The sequence below is a fragment of the Coturnix japonica genome, chromosome 1 (genome assembly GCF_001577835.2).
Source record: "Coturnix japonica isolate 7356 chromosome 1, Coturnix japonica 2.1, whole genome shotgun sequence".
In the NCBI taxonomy this organism is placed as follows: domain Eukaryota; kingdom Metazoa; phylum Chordata; class Aves; order Galliformes; family Phasianidae; genus Coturnix; species Coturnix japonica.
This window is the reverse complement of record NC_029516.1, coordinates 70183865-70197283: the sequence shown is the minus strand read 5'-3', so window position 1 is coordinate 70197283 and position 13419 is coordinate 70183865. Positions and strand designations below refer to the sequence as shown.

Sequence of the window (13419 nt, the reverse complement as noted above, 5' to 3'; positions counted from 1 at the left end):
CTGAGCACCACATCCAAATGGCTCTTAAACACATCTTGGGCCAGCAACTCAACCACCTCCCTGGGGAGCCTATTCCAGTGTTTAACTACCCTTTCTGTAAAGAAGTGTTTCCTAACATCCAACCTAAACTTACATTGCCGCAACCTGAGGCCATTTCCCCTTGTCCTGTCACCTGTCACCAGTGAGAAGAGACCTGCCCCACTCTCACTGTAAGCACCTTTCAGATGAGAATTTTAAGTAGCTAGTAACAGACATAAAATACTTTTTATCTGTAATCATTTCAAATACCTGATAGATATTTCTGGTAAGAGTAGTGGAAGCTTCAGCACCAACTTCTTTTAAAAGTGGACTGGGAATTGTGTTGGAGAAGGGACATAATAGAGTTAAGAGTACGAGCACAGCTCCAGTTATTTTCAAGACTTGTTTTTCCTCCTTTTTGAAGCCTATATGACAAAGTATATTACTGGGTCATGATCAACTGTGAATTTATTATTATTATTATTATTATTATTATTATTATTATTATTATTATTATTATTATTTTGTAAAGCTATTAACTCTGTATGTAAGTAAATAATATGTACGGGTACTTTTGTAGCAAGGTATGTTCTTGCTACTAAGAAAGGATGAAGGCTTGGAGCTACCGCTTCACAGAATCACAGTGTCACGTAGTTGTAGGGGTTGAAAGGAACCTCTGGATATCAGCCTCCTGCTAAAGCATGTTCCCTACAGTAGGTTGCATAGGAAAGTGTCCAGGCAAGTCTTCTTCCTTTTATTTATATGGAACTTCTTATGTTCCAGTTTCTGTCCCTTGCCCCTTTTTTCTATTGCTGCATGACACTGAAAAGAGCATGGTCCCATCAACTTGACTTGCTCTTTTTTTTTTTTTGCATGCTCTGAGGAAACACAACAGTACAGGCAGTTGTAATTTTGGACTATTATTTCACCATGTTCTTGCTTAATTGTTTATTCTGCTTTGTTTTCATTTAGGCTCGTGGCAAGCTATATAAAGAATAAGTGGATCATCTTATCCATTGCATCAACAGGAAAACAGCAAATTCTACTTTTTTCTTTTCTGTAGAAAAGAGTCCAAGCTTCTTAATATCCTCTTTCTTCACGTTTCTCAGTTCTCTGCTGTTCTTTCTGCTTTGCTTTAATCACTGCCAGATTTCCCATGGACATACAAGGTAATATCTGTTGTAGCTTTTAAACACCTTCTTGCCACGCAGAGGTGTCAGCTCCTTAAATTAGGAATAAAATTCAAGTTTCACCACATTCAAGAAGCCTAAGTGTTTTTTCCAAACTTGATATTTTGTTGCAATATCATTCTACACTATAGTTTTCAGTGACAATTAGTATTATAAAGTATTCACACTGAAATACATTCAATGTCAATACTGAGAGGAACAGCCTATCTGTGATGTGAATATTAGAAGGCTCATCCACTGCTGATATTGTGTGCATCCACTGTGATATTTGTGAGTAAATAAAGAGGGGTTCCAAGCTTCAGAAGCTTGTGTGTCTCACTGTCAGTGACTGGGAGAGTGAAGATCCAGGAACAGCTACCAAGCAGACTATGTCCGAGGTCAGTTGCCGGGAGACTGATAGTGCATACGTGTAGGTCCCTGTGTGTTTGTGTTTCCTGGGGGGGTGGTTGGGTGGTTGGGGAGGGTTGAACAGAACTGAAATTTTATATCTGTGAAAGGGATGGAGGGTCTGGTCAAGGAAGCAGAATGAGGCTTTAGTCTTCAGGGTTTCATATCTCCTACTACAAGCATGTGAGGAGACCAAAAGTTTAGGGCCAGCTCCTGAATAGCCTGAGTGTCTAAGGTCAGCTACTGGAGGGATTCACATTGTCTATAGTGACTATCCTGATCAGCCAGAGAAGAAAAGGGTGATGCAGCTGTTCATGTTTGTGCTTGCATGGTGCTAAGTTTTTCTCCTTGTGTTAATTTGCATGACTGGCTGCTGTGGCAGGCAGATAAGCACCAAACAAGTGTTTGCTCACTCCTCCCAGCAGTGAGAGTGGGAGAGAGAATTGGAGAAAAAATAAAATTCGTATGCTGAAGTAAAGATTGTTTGATATGACAAAAAAGCCCCAATACCAACACCTGAAGAAAACCACTCATGGCTGCTTGCCAGCTGGCTTTAACTGTTCATTGCAGCTCTCTGGGCCCAATAATCTGGCTGGTTCTTCACTCAGCTAAGAGTGTACCTGTCCAAGAAAGGACATGTCAGTTTCCCCAGGAGAATACAGTGGGAGACTTTTAGTTAAAATTTTAAGGAAAACACCTTCCTTCTTGGTAATTTATTGCAATAGCTCAGCACCTTCATTTTTGAGTAGACCTTGAGTAATACCTTATTTCAGTCCAGAGATAATTAGCTCCCAAGCATTAATTCATGTTAATCTCTTTCCAGACAGATTGCTGTGCTCCTACACCGTGAAAAAACCTCTCACATCTTATTTAAATTTACTTCATTCTATTGCTTGGTTTTGTATCAAGTGTTTGCATAAATCATTCCTACTAAAGATCGTGTTTGAAGCTCATTCTGAGCCACTTCTCTGTGAAACATCTGAAGACTCCTGAGAAATTTAATTCCCTGCTGAAGCCCCTCATCATTCTGTAGCTTTGGCTTCCATGTCTTACTACTAGGCATTATTAGCTGTCTGAGAAACTGACACGGAACCACAAGGGCTAGTTGGGAAAGGAAGCCGGGAACCAAGGGTGACCATAACTCAGGCAGTGTTTTCACTTTAGAGGACATGATCTCACAGCACCTGCACACACCAGGTAGAGTTCCAAGAAAGGCGAACAGTGAATCAGATCATGAATAAATTCAGGATATCGAGTCAGGAGCAAAAGAGGACAGGAATAGTATAGGCAGTAGTTCAGAGACAGGACTGGAAAGAAGGATACAATGTGGATTCACAGAATCACAAAATGATCGAGGTTGGAAGAAATCTCCAGAGATCAGTTAGTTCAACTCCCCTGATCAGGCAGGGTCAAGGATCAACATAGCTCACACAAGAACTGAAGGTCTAATCTTAAATGGATATCCTGGTCTCATGTACAAAGGTTGGAGTCTGAGGTTCAAAGTTAAATTGATCAGGTACACTGCACCTATTGGCACTCTCAGACTCAATCAGAAAGCATCAGTGTGAAGCTTGCCTAAAATTACCACTCAGATAAAATGTGACTTTGTCTACATTTCTCCTGCTCTTAGAGGAATGTAGGTGGTTCATACAGAGAACCAAAATACAGATCGGAGTTATGGGTAAGATTTTCAGGCTGCATCCACCAAAACTGTTAAAAAGTTTTCAGCCTAGTTACATATAATAGTGGCAAGCTGGAAAGTAATAGCAACCTAGGTAAAAAAATGTGAATTGGCTTCAGATATGGATAAAATCAAAGAGGTCAGACTAGTGAGGCATGAGTAAGGAGGCCAGTTTTGACTTAGGCCAGCCATCTAAGCCAGAAAACAGTGAACAGCTGAGACAAGAGTTCCTTCAGGTAAACACATTAATGAATATCCAACAATATAACAACATAACAACTGATCCTGATTTGTGCGTTGTAAGCCAGGTGACTTCAAAGGACATAGAAACACCAAAGAGCGAATGCCTTGTTTACCCAAGTCCAGGTTGCTGGCCACAATTTGTACTGGTGAGTCTGACTTCTGTTTGCTGCACAGAGTATATATGTATGTGCGTGTCAGAAACCTTAGGATAAAAGCTTCTGGCCAGCTGTCATAGCCATTCTAATACACTGGTAAATTTATTTCAGATACTATGTCATTTGATGGTGTTTTCTTCTTGTGATTACCTTATCCCTAAATTACCCCATGACAGCAAGTGTAATAATCTGTTTTAGTGCACCTGTGCTGTTACTGGTATTTAGCATCTGTTTGGTATGCTCATACACATCTGTGTTTTCTAGTTTTCAGTCTGTCACAGCATTCTTCCTGCTTCTTACCAGATACATATACAAGATTGGATTGCTCAGTGGTATTGAGTTGGAAGAGACAAATAGCACAGTACAATTCAGAATGCAGGGAAATAGAAGCACCTCAATCCCAACAGCTGTCTTTGAAACACTGTCACCCAGTCAAGACCATTTATTTTCCATAGCACAGTCAGTATAAGCACAGACTTATAAGTATTTTCTAAAATTTTTCCTTGGTCTCTCAATGGAGACGTGAAGGAAGCATCATGTTCAGTCATCATAAGAACACGGGCAGAAAAGTCTGTTGCATTTTTTTGAAAGCTTTTACAGAAACACTCTTCCAAAAGAGTAAACTGTTGCTCCTGAGGGGTACACTCAGCCAGAATGGATGGACAAAAGATAGAGAACACTCTCCTCTAGGTACCCAGAAGTCACCAATATGAATATCTTTTGATATATGAAATCCTGTCAGTGTTCTTATTTTTCTTCACATGGGAAGATTTGTAGTCTAGACTTCACTGCAACCTGTGTAAGTAGAAGAAACATTTTGCTTATTCCGTCATTGATCTATAGATATTTCCACCATGAGAGTACACCATTCATACAGAAATTGGCAGGTTTTCAATCAATAGTTAATGGCCACATGGGAACCATACTTCTTCAAGCAGTATCTATCTGCTCTCACACACAGCCCTTTAAGATTCTGTCTGGCTGAGGCTTGAGGAAGGATGAATACAATATTATCACAAGAAAAACAAAACAAAGCAGTTTTGACAGGTTTACAACACTGTTCTTGCTGGGAAAAAAAAAAAAAAAAAAAGCACTAAGTCAAATAAGAAACTTCTAGGAAGAGAGCTACAAGAATGGCAACTACATCTAATCCCCACTCCCACATTATCCTTTCGAAAATATATCCAGCAGTATACTCATTTGGATGTAGTATGGACTGGTTTCCAGCAGAGTTTGTTGCTGGGACCCTAGAAGCAGTACCAGATGAGGACAAGAAGCCTGTACTTTTAACAAATATGTGTGGTGGGTTTTTTTGTTGTTGTTGTTGTTTTGTTTTGTTTTTGTAAAAAGGCATTAAATGGCTGTATGAAAATTAGGCAGGAGGGAAGTTGAGGGAAATAAGTGCTGGGCAGGTGCATTCAAAATTCAACTCTTCATTAGCAAAGCTTAGTGATGGCAGAAAGAGGAGAGATTCACTGAAGCAGAAAGTTGTGGGGTTTTTTTGTTATTTTTGTTTTACAAAAGATGCCTCAGATTGAATTCTGAAAGTAATGCTGAGAAGCAGGATACAGAAATGAAAAGAGTTCCCTCCTACATAGACTGAGTTTGCTGGATACAGAACCTCATGAAGTAATATTTCATATATTCCTGCAAAAAGTACTTTTTTTTCTCTCTAATACAGATGAGAGCAGAAAGGTCCCTCCTGTGTATGATCTAGCACAAGATATGATATATCCTGATACCACAGAGGTTTTATGTGCTGTTGATAGTGGCAGACAATTCTGGTACTTCTTCAAAATACTGTGCAAACTCACCACTGAGCTTCGGACAGGGCACTCGTCTGACAGTGGTTGGTAAGTCTCCTTTGTATGCTTCTTTATTACACTAGGATAAAATTTACTCATTTATTTTCCTGCTTTGTGCTCCTCAAAATACTTTACTTTGAAACAGATGGGAATATCATACTGAAGAAGTTTAGTTGGTGCTCTGATTACAGCCATTACTTATGTAGTCTCATGGCTGTTTGAATCAAAAGGGTGAATTTTCTCCCAAGAAACCGCTTTTCACAAGAATGCCTATATGGGTCAAAGTTATAAGGTATGAACAAAAGGAAACCTTTTTGACATCACCTACTAAGCCATTTAACAATTCGCAATAATTTACATAAAGTCTTAGCATTTTTGGACCACTTAGGAAGGAAACTTGATTTCTCTTTAACACAAACTCAGTCTACGAAAAGCATCACAGTAATTTGAACTTCAGCTTATAGTATTTTAGAAACAAGTGTTTGCAATAAATTTTAACTGTACTCAAACAGTGCCCTTAAAGTTTAGAGCAGATGTCAAGTGGACTGTTACAAATAAAGAAATGCCATTTACAATGTATGTTTGAAATTAAAGAAAGACAGAACGACTACCTAGAAGAATTCTGTCTTTCAGTTGTCTTTGTTTAAACCACTATTTCCTACTTCAGTCAAACACATTTAAGTTATTCTGTGTACAGTGAATGGGTGGATCAATCTTACAGCTATAGCTACAATTTTCAGAACTATTTTTTTGCTGTTTTTGCACTTATAATTGTACAAGATGAGTGAGAAAGCCCATAGAAGAAAGAACAAGATGAAGAGAATTTATTGAGTTATTCTGATTCTTGAAGTAAGACTCACTAACTGGAGATAAAGGCACTAAAGATTAGTGATCTCCTGTGGTCAAATTGCATAGATGCCAAAAGCTTCAGAGGGTAGAAGGAGAATTGGGGAGTTTATGAAGTCTTCTCTATCCTGGGCTATTCAAACTCTTACACTGTTACAACACATGGTACACAGTGTCTTCTTATGGTTTTCCACTCAACTTCAGAAGGCAGACCTCAAGGACTACGAACAGTGATTAAGTGGAGACTGACAGCAAAACTGAGTGTGTCTGCCAGTTCCTTTCCGCCCTTCTTGACGAAGGCTTTTGTTAACACATGCCATAGGTACTAATCTTTCTGTGGGTGCTAGCTTTTGCACATTCAAAGAATCATCTTCCAAGAAACAAATTCTTTCTGGTGGCTCTGATGAGACTTTACATTGAAAATTACATGTGACTTTTAGTTAATCCTCACCTAAAATATTGAAGGTCAGTGTTTTCATAAGTCTCTTGTTTAAAAACAGTTTTTTGTATATTTATGGAGAGAAGGGTTCTTTAAATAAAAAATGCTTTTGTTGTTGTGCTTGAAAGAAAGAGGAGAAAATGTACTACAGGGCTACAAGGAAAGGATAGACAGAATCTTCCTGATGGTCTGAATATTTCAATGCTGAAATATCATGCTGCATCTCCTGTGGCTAATATTAAAAAATGGAGTCAGAATGGTGAGACAGGATCAAAGAAGAGACCTCAAGCCAGATAATACATGTCCTGGAAGAACATACATTGCCTCTACAATGCAGAAATCCTAGAGACTCTATCCATTGTTCACGTAATGTTCTGTTTGTCCTCCACTAGAAATTAATGATAATCCTGACCAAATTTTTTTCCCAGAATTAGATTGCCTCCATAACTATCCAGTCTTTCTCATTCCTATGTTATTCCTATATCCCTTTGTGATATTCAGATAGAATGTGTGTCCATGGGACTGGAAGCAATTTATTTTTACTCAAAAGGAATTGGCAAAAGACATGGAGGCTGGAGGGAAAGAAAGTGTCTCTGAAAGGTGGATGGATCTTACATTATATAACTTTATTCCTAAAAGGTGTGAGGATATATCAATGTTGAAGTGCAGTAATAGACAATAGAACGTGTTATTAGTGACAGATAAACGAATAGTCATTTTTATGCTTTCATCCAAATCATTATTAGAACAAAATGCAGAATATTTAGTGATAAAGTACCATATAGATAGTTGATAGACATTCTTTTCAATACTTCTTTTGGTACAACGGTACAAAATAAGGAAATAATCAAATTTGGAGTTTTAACCTGTTGATCACTGAACAGGAGTGAGCAGTTTTGATATTGCACTGTGAGGCTGTGTTCTTTCAATATCCAGTATTTTGGAGATGGAACAAAAGTAACAGTTCTGGGTAAGTAGAAATCATGAGAAGTGCATATTTTGTTATGCAAGGAAAAAAGTTCTAGGGCTGTAATAATGATAAGCAAGGAGGGAATTTGGTAGATTCAGATGAAGGATCCTCTTTTCAGAATGTCTATCATTTATGCTCTATAGTTAGCACAGACTAGAATGGAATATAAAAATTCCATTTGTATGGAATCCCAACAGAATGCACTATAAAAGTAATTCCAACTCTGGAATATATATATATATATATATATATATGGATATGGATATGATATAAGGATATTTGTTGAAAATGGCTATATTTATCAAGCTTACAAAAAATATAAACATTATGCTCACATACAAACTTACAGAGTGGTTTTAATGGACCTTGATTAGAGTGCATGAGAGAGAGATTTGAGGGTGGACATTTTAAAGTGTAAGTTCTGGAGTAGTTTGCAGTTAAGAGTTTTATGTAAGAAAAAAAGAAATATATCAGACAGTTCCTTTAAGATTCTGAAATTAAAAGTAAGGGAAATTTTGGTAGTAATTGGCAAAATCTGGTGATCCTCACTTGGATTCTCTTGAAGAACACAGAAAGAAAAGAGACAGGCAACACAACACATTTAATAATAGGTAAGAAGACGGGAATTTTGGTGCCAAAGAAAGTGCATGTGTGCATGAGAGAATGAACCTACTGTGCTCTGGCTCTTCTGAAAGCACACTAAGTAAACCAGTTAAAAGATATAGGTAGTGTGCTAACTTGAACAAGTTTGAGAGAAAGTGACTTGCATGTCCACCTCCAGGAAAACTGAGAAAATGCAGTTTTTCTCAAATTAGGCAATCCAATACTGACCGTGGACTGTACCATTGGATCCAGAGAGGAAAAACAAGAATCCAAACATTAAAATGCTAGTTTCATTGAAATGAATGATGAATCTTCAGCAAATTTCAGTATATTCAATATTTCACTTCTTAGTTTCAATCAGACATCTCTTTGCACTACTTGTTTAAGTAGTCTGGTTGTCCATCTGATGTCTGACTATTAAGATTACATAAGAATTCCTATCAGACAGATTGAGAAAGAGGAAAAAAGGAGAAGGAAATGGTCAAATTAACCTGAGAAAGAAAGTAATGAACAATTGAAAATGCCAACAAGAGAGAGAGATAATTCTGTAATGTCATCCACAAGGGCATAAGAAATGGTAAATGTGGATTAAACAAGGTATGCCACAAAAAAATTCTGTAGCAGGGGAAATTTTAAACACATATACACACAAAACTACAGCATTAAACTATTTACAGTTTCAGATATACGCAAGTAGACATAGGGTCTACAGTTTAACCCTGTTTTTCTCTGAACTCCATTCTTTTCCATATTGACATCAATTTATGCAAGCAAAAGTAAGAGAAAGTTTTAATAGAAAAGATGGAGCTGACAAGTCCTATGACATGGGAATGAGAAGCATACTTGAAAGTCCCACTGACTTTTCTTCATGATATTTTGAAATTCACAATTATTTTTGGCACCAAGTTAAGACACCAAGGATATAATCCACTTCTTTATTTCCAGGATGAATGGAAGTGAAATCTCCATTGCAAATCAAGCCTCCACAGTTTAAATCCATATTTTACTCAATAGGTGGTAAAGGAAGATTTATTCGTAGAATCATAGAATGTCTTGGGTTGGAAGGGACCTAAAGAATCATCAGGTTCCAACCTCCCTGCTGCAGGCAGGGTTGCCAACTGCTAGATCAAGTACTAGATCAGGTTGCCCAAAGCATGATTCAATCTAGTCTTGAATGACTCCAGGGACAGGGCATCCACAGCCATTCTGGACAACCTGTTCCAGTACCTCACCATCCTATCTGTGAAAAACTTTCCCCCTGATATCTAATATAAATCTTCCCTCCTTTCATTTAAAACCACTCTCCCTTGACCTATCACTATCTACCTGCATAAAAAGGTTTTTTTCCCTTCGGTTTATATTCTCCCTTTAAATATTTGAAGGCCTTAATGAGATCTTGCCACAGCCTTCTCTTCTCCAGGCTGAACAAGCCCAGATCCCTCAGCCTCTCTTCATAGGAAAGGTACTCAAGCCCTTCGATCATTGTTGTGGTCCCTCTATGGATCCCAGTGTCTTTCCTGGATTGGGGATCCCGGACCTGAATGCAGTACTCTAGATGGGGCCTCATGAAGATAGAGTGGAGAGGGATGTGTGAGGAAGAGTAACCTCCCTTGCTCTGCTGGCCACTTGTCTTTTGATGCATCTCAGGATACTGTTGGCCTTCCAGGCTGCAAATGTGCACTACTGGCTAATGACAAGTTTTTAATCTACCAGTACTTCTAAGTCCTTTTCAGGAGGGCTACTCTCAGAGAATTCTCCTCTCTGTATGTATATAGATCTGTGATTACCCAGACCCAAGTGCAAAACTTTGCTTTGTTGAACCTCATTATGTTCACATGGGCCCACCACTTGAGTTTCTCAGGGTTTCTCTGAATGGCTTCTTTTCCTTTTGCTGTCTCAACTGCACCACTCAGCTTGGTTTCATCAGCAGACTTGCTGAGGGTGCACTTGATCCCATCATCTATGTCATCGATAAAAATGAGTACCAGTCCCAAGACAGACCCCTTGAGGACATTGCTTGTCGCCAGCCGCCACCTGGACATAGACCCACTGACCACAACCTTAAGGCTGACTTTCCAAACAATTTCTTACCCATCAAACAGTCCACTCTTCAAATATGTATCCCTACATTCTTTACTATTATTTTATTTTACTTTTTTTTTTCTTTTTTTTTTTTTTTCCAATATTACTACATCTCATTTCTCTCTACATACCACATTCACTCATGGATCTTCTGAGAAACTGTAGTATAAAAATATATAGATTATAGGTTTGTAGGATTCAATTTATTTGCTTGATTGTTTCTTTTTGTTTTTAAAACTGTAGGACAAGGATGGCTTACAGTGAAACAGGGCAAGCCATTTCAGATAAGTCTTCACTCAGACTCCAAGGAAAAGAGCATACAGATACATAAAGACTCAACAGAGGGTGAAATCAGGGAATCAGTTTGTTTCATACTTATTTTCTAGCTTAACACAAAAGACCAGATAATTAAATTTGTGGTTTTGTTGTTGTTGTTGTTGTTGGGGTTTTTTTGTGTGTCATTTAGTAGCCTAGCTTTATTAACTTTGGCTATCTAGACTGTATCCAGAAAAAAAGTGTTATACATGTTTGTTTGTTAAATCGTTAATGGAGGATCTGGGCAACACTACTTTCCATTTCAGGGAAGAACGATGAAATCATACCACCAGCTGTGGCCATCTTTTCACCATCAAAGCAAGAGATTCAACAGAAGAACAAGGCCACACTGGTATGCCTGGCCTCTGGTTTCTACCCTGATAACCTCAATTTAGTCTGGAAGGTGAATGGTGTGAAGAGGACAGAAGGAGTGGGAACAGATGAGACTTCCACATCAAATGGGAGCACTTATGCATTGACCAGCAGACTGAGAATCTCAGCCCAAGAGTGGTTCAATCCTCTGAATCGTTTTGAGTGTATTGCCAATTTTTTTAAGAATAAAACACTGGAATCAATACACAAATTCATCTATGGTGATACTGGTGAGTAAGAAGTATGTGGAACTCATCCTCTGTAGGCTCCTTTCTCCAGGACAATTAGTCCTCATTGCAAGTATATTTTTTGGAAATCTAGTACATTTAACTAGACCTGTCAGTAAATGGAAAACCGAGAGCAATCAAAAGAATCTGATTATGTTTTTCTCCAAATTGACTAAAAGCTGTATCATTGTAATTCCCCCACACACCCTGTATTTTACAAGCAATTGAATAAACACAAGGAAAGATGTTCTGTTTAATATCTGAACTTAATTAATAATTCATGTTTCCTTCTTTCTGTGTTTAGGCTGTGATATCTTCAGAGGTAAGTTAAGTCACTGATTCTTATCCCTTCTTTACAATTAATCTGTTCATTTATGCAAAAAAGTGCTCACTGAAAGATGTGTCTTATATACAGGTGTCTCAATGAATAATGTGTTTCTTTTTCCTGTCAGACACTTCCATTTATACCCATATACACAGATGCAGGTACATGTATATATATATACATCCATGTTCTTATGTATGAGTGTATGAATATTCAACTTTCGTCTGCTCTCATGAAACCTTCCATGAGACTGAAAGCCAAAACTGAACATTTTAGTATAAAGATATCACTGAGAGCAACACAGTTATATATACCATGAAGATAAATGCTGGTTTTCTAGTGAGAAGTCAGGTCAGTGACTTAACTAAGTCATTCTGCAGCATGTTGTCTCCTTCGATACCCTCCAGAATTAGAATAAATTATATTCCCATGTGAAAGACTCAAATCCAATTTCATATGATGTCCCCCTAATTCTCTTTATTCAGACAATTTCTTAATTAGTTCCACCACTGTGGATGCAATAATTAAATAAATATTGAATATAATGAATTAAAATTTGTGCAAATATTCTGAACCAGAAGTTTATAGATTGGAAAAATAATAACCTTGCCCAGGAATTTTCCTGAATAAATTTTTGGTATTTATTTTTATTTTTCTCCCATTTCAGAAAACTATCAGAGAACTGCTACAGCTGGGAAGTTTGTATACATGATGCTCATTTTCAAGAGTGCTTTGTATGGGATATTTGTGTTGGGGATGATGCTTTGGTACAAGGTGAGAATCAAAGTTCTTCCACTCTGTACATATTTATCTTAAGTCATTCTAACTGTACTTGAGAAAGCTTTGGACAAAACAAGGTCTTACAGTTTATGTAAATTTATTTCTTCTAAATGAAATTGAGTATCTCATCAATTTTAGGAGAACAAGCTAGCAAGTACGAAAGGAAGGGCTTTGGGAAGAAAAAAAAAGGACCTCTTTAAAAAAAGAGGTTTTTTAAAAAAAAAACAAAAACTCTTTAAAGACCTCTCCTCTCCTCTCCTCTCCTCTCCTCTCCTCTCCTCTCCTCTCCTCTCCTCTCCTCTCCTCTCCTCTCCTCTCCTCTCCCCTTCCTTCTCATCATAAACACAGATGAAATAATCATCTTCCACCTAGATACATTATGAATTCTAAATTATTTTGAAAAAAAATATTTTTTGTTGCAAATAAAATAGTCTACTTCTTCCATCTGTAACAAGAATTGAAACATTAGTAGACTGACCTATGGAAAATTTATTTATGTTCTTCCTTTCTCTCTCTAAGATTCACTTACATACCAATCATTGCTTGTATTTTGTATTTCAGTAATTCTTGGTGGCTCAACTTTAATCTCTCATTCTTTTCCTCCTTTTTTTTTTTTTTTTTTTTTCTTTTTCCTTTTTTTTTTTTTTTCCTCTTTCCCAGAAAGTGTACTAAATATGCTTTGCCTTGAAGAGGAAACATTATGCAAGTGGAAAGCTTCAGATCTTCAAACACAAGTTCTGATTTGCTTTAGGAAACAGTAAACAAACTACATGGCATTTTCCACCTATTTTGTCTTGCTTTCAGAATTATCTTTTGATAAAAGTCTATCCTTAATAAGGTTCTCTTATTTTCCTTTAAAAGCTATGATAGCAAAACAGAAATGTTTGGTTTCTGCTGTTCTCTAAGAACAGAATGGGTACAATTGGCTCTACAATCTGTGATGTAGAAAAGATGTATATATGTGCTTATAGAGATGAAAAC

The 13419-nt window shown here is 37.5% G+C and overlaps 1 protein-coding gene and 1 gene segment (V, D, J or C); both read left to right on the top strand.

Moving 5' to 3' along the window:
* Positions 1-1280, top strand: part of LOC116653984 — a 7599-nt gene extending 6319 nt beyond the window's left edge. The window contains 1 exon segment of the C gene segment in view: positions 991-1280. Within this exon segment, the coding sequence occupies positions 991-1017 (27 nt within the window).
* The window catches only part of LOC107319258 (M1-specific T cell receptor beta chain-like), a 27279-nt gene extending 14065 nt beyond the window's left edge, over positions 1-13214 (top strand). The window contains exons 3-7 of the mRNA XM_032447187.1: positions 5444-5527; positions 11001-11336; positions 11638-11655; positions 12326-12432; positions 13099-13214. Of these exons, the coding sequence (XP_032303078.1) occupies positions 5444-5527; positions 11001-11336; positions 11638-11655; positions 12326-12432; positions 13099-13110 (557 nt within the window). The 3' untranslated portion in view covers positions 13111-13214. The remainder of the gene's footprint in view (positions 1-5443; positions 5528-11000; positions 11337-11637; positions 11656-12325; positions 12433-13098) is intronic.
* The last annotated feature ends 205 nt before the right edge of the window (positions 13215-13419 follow it).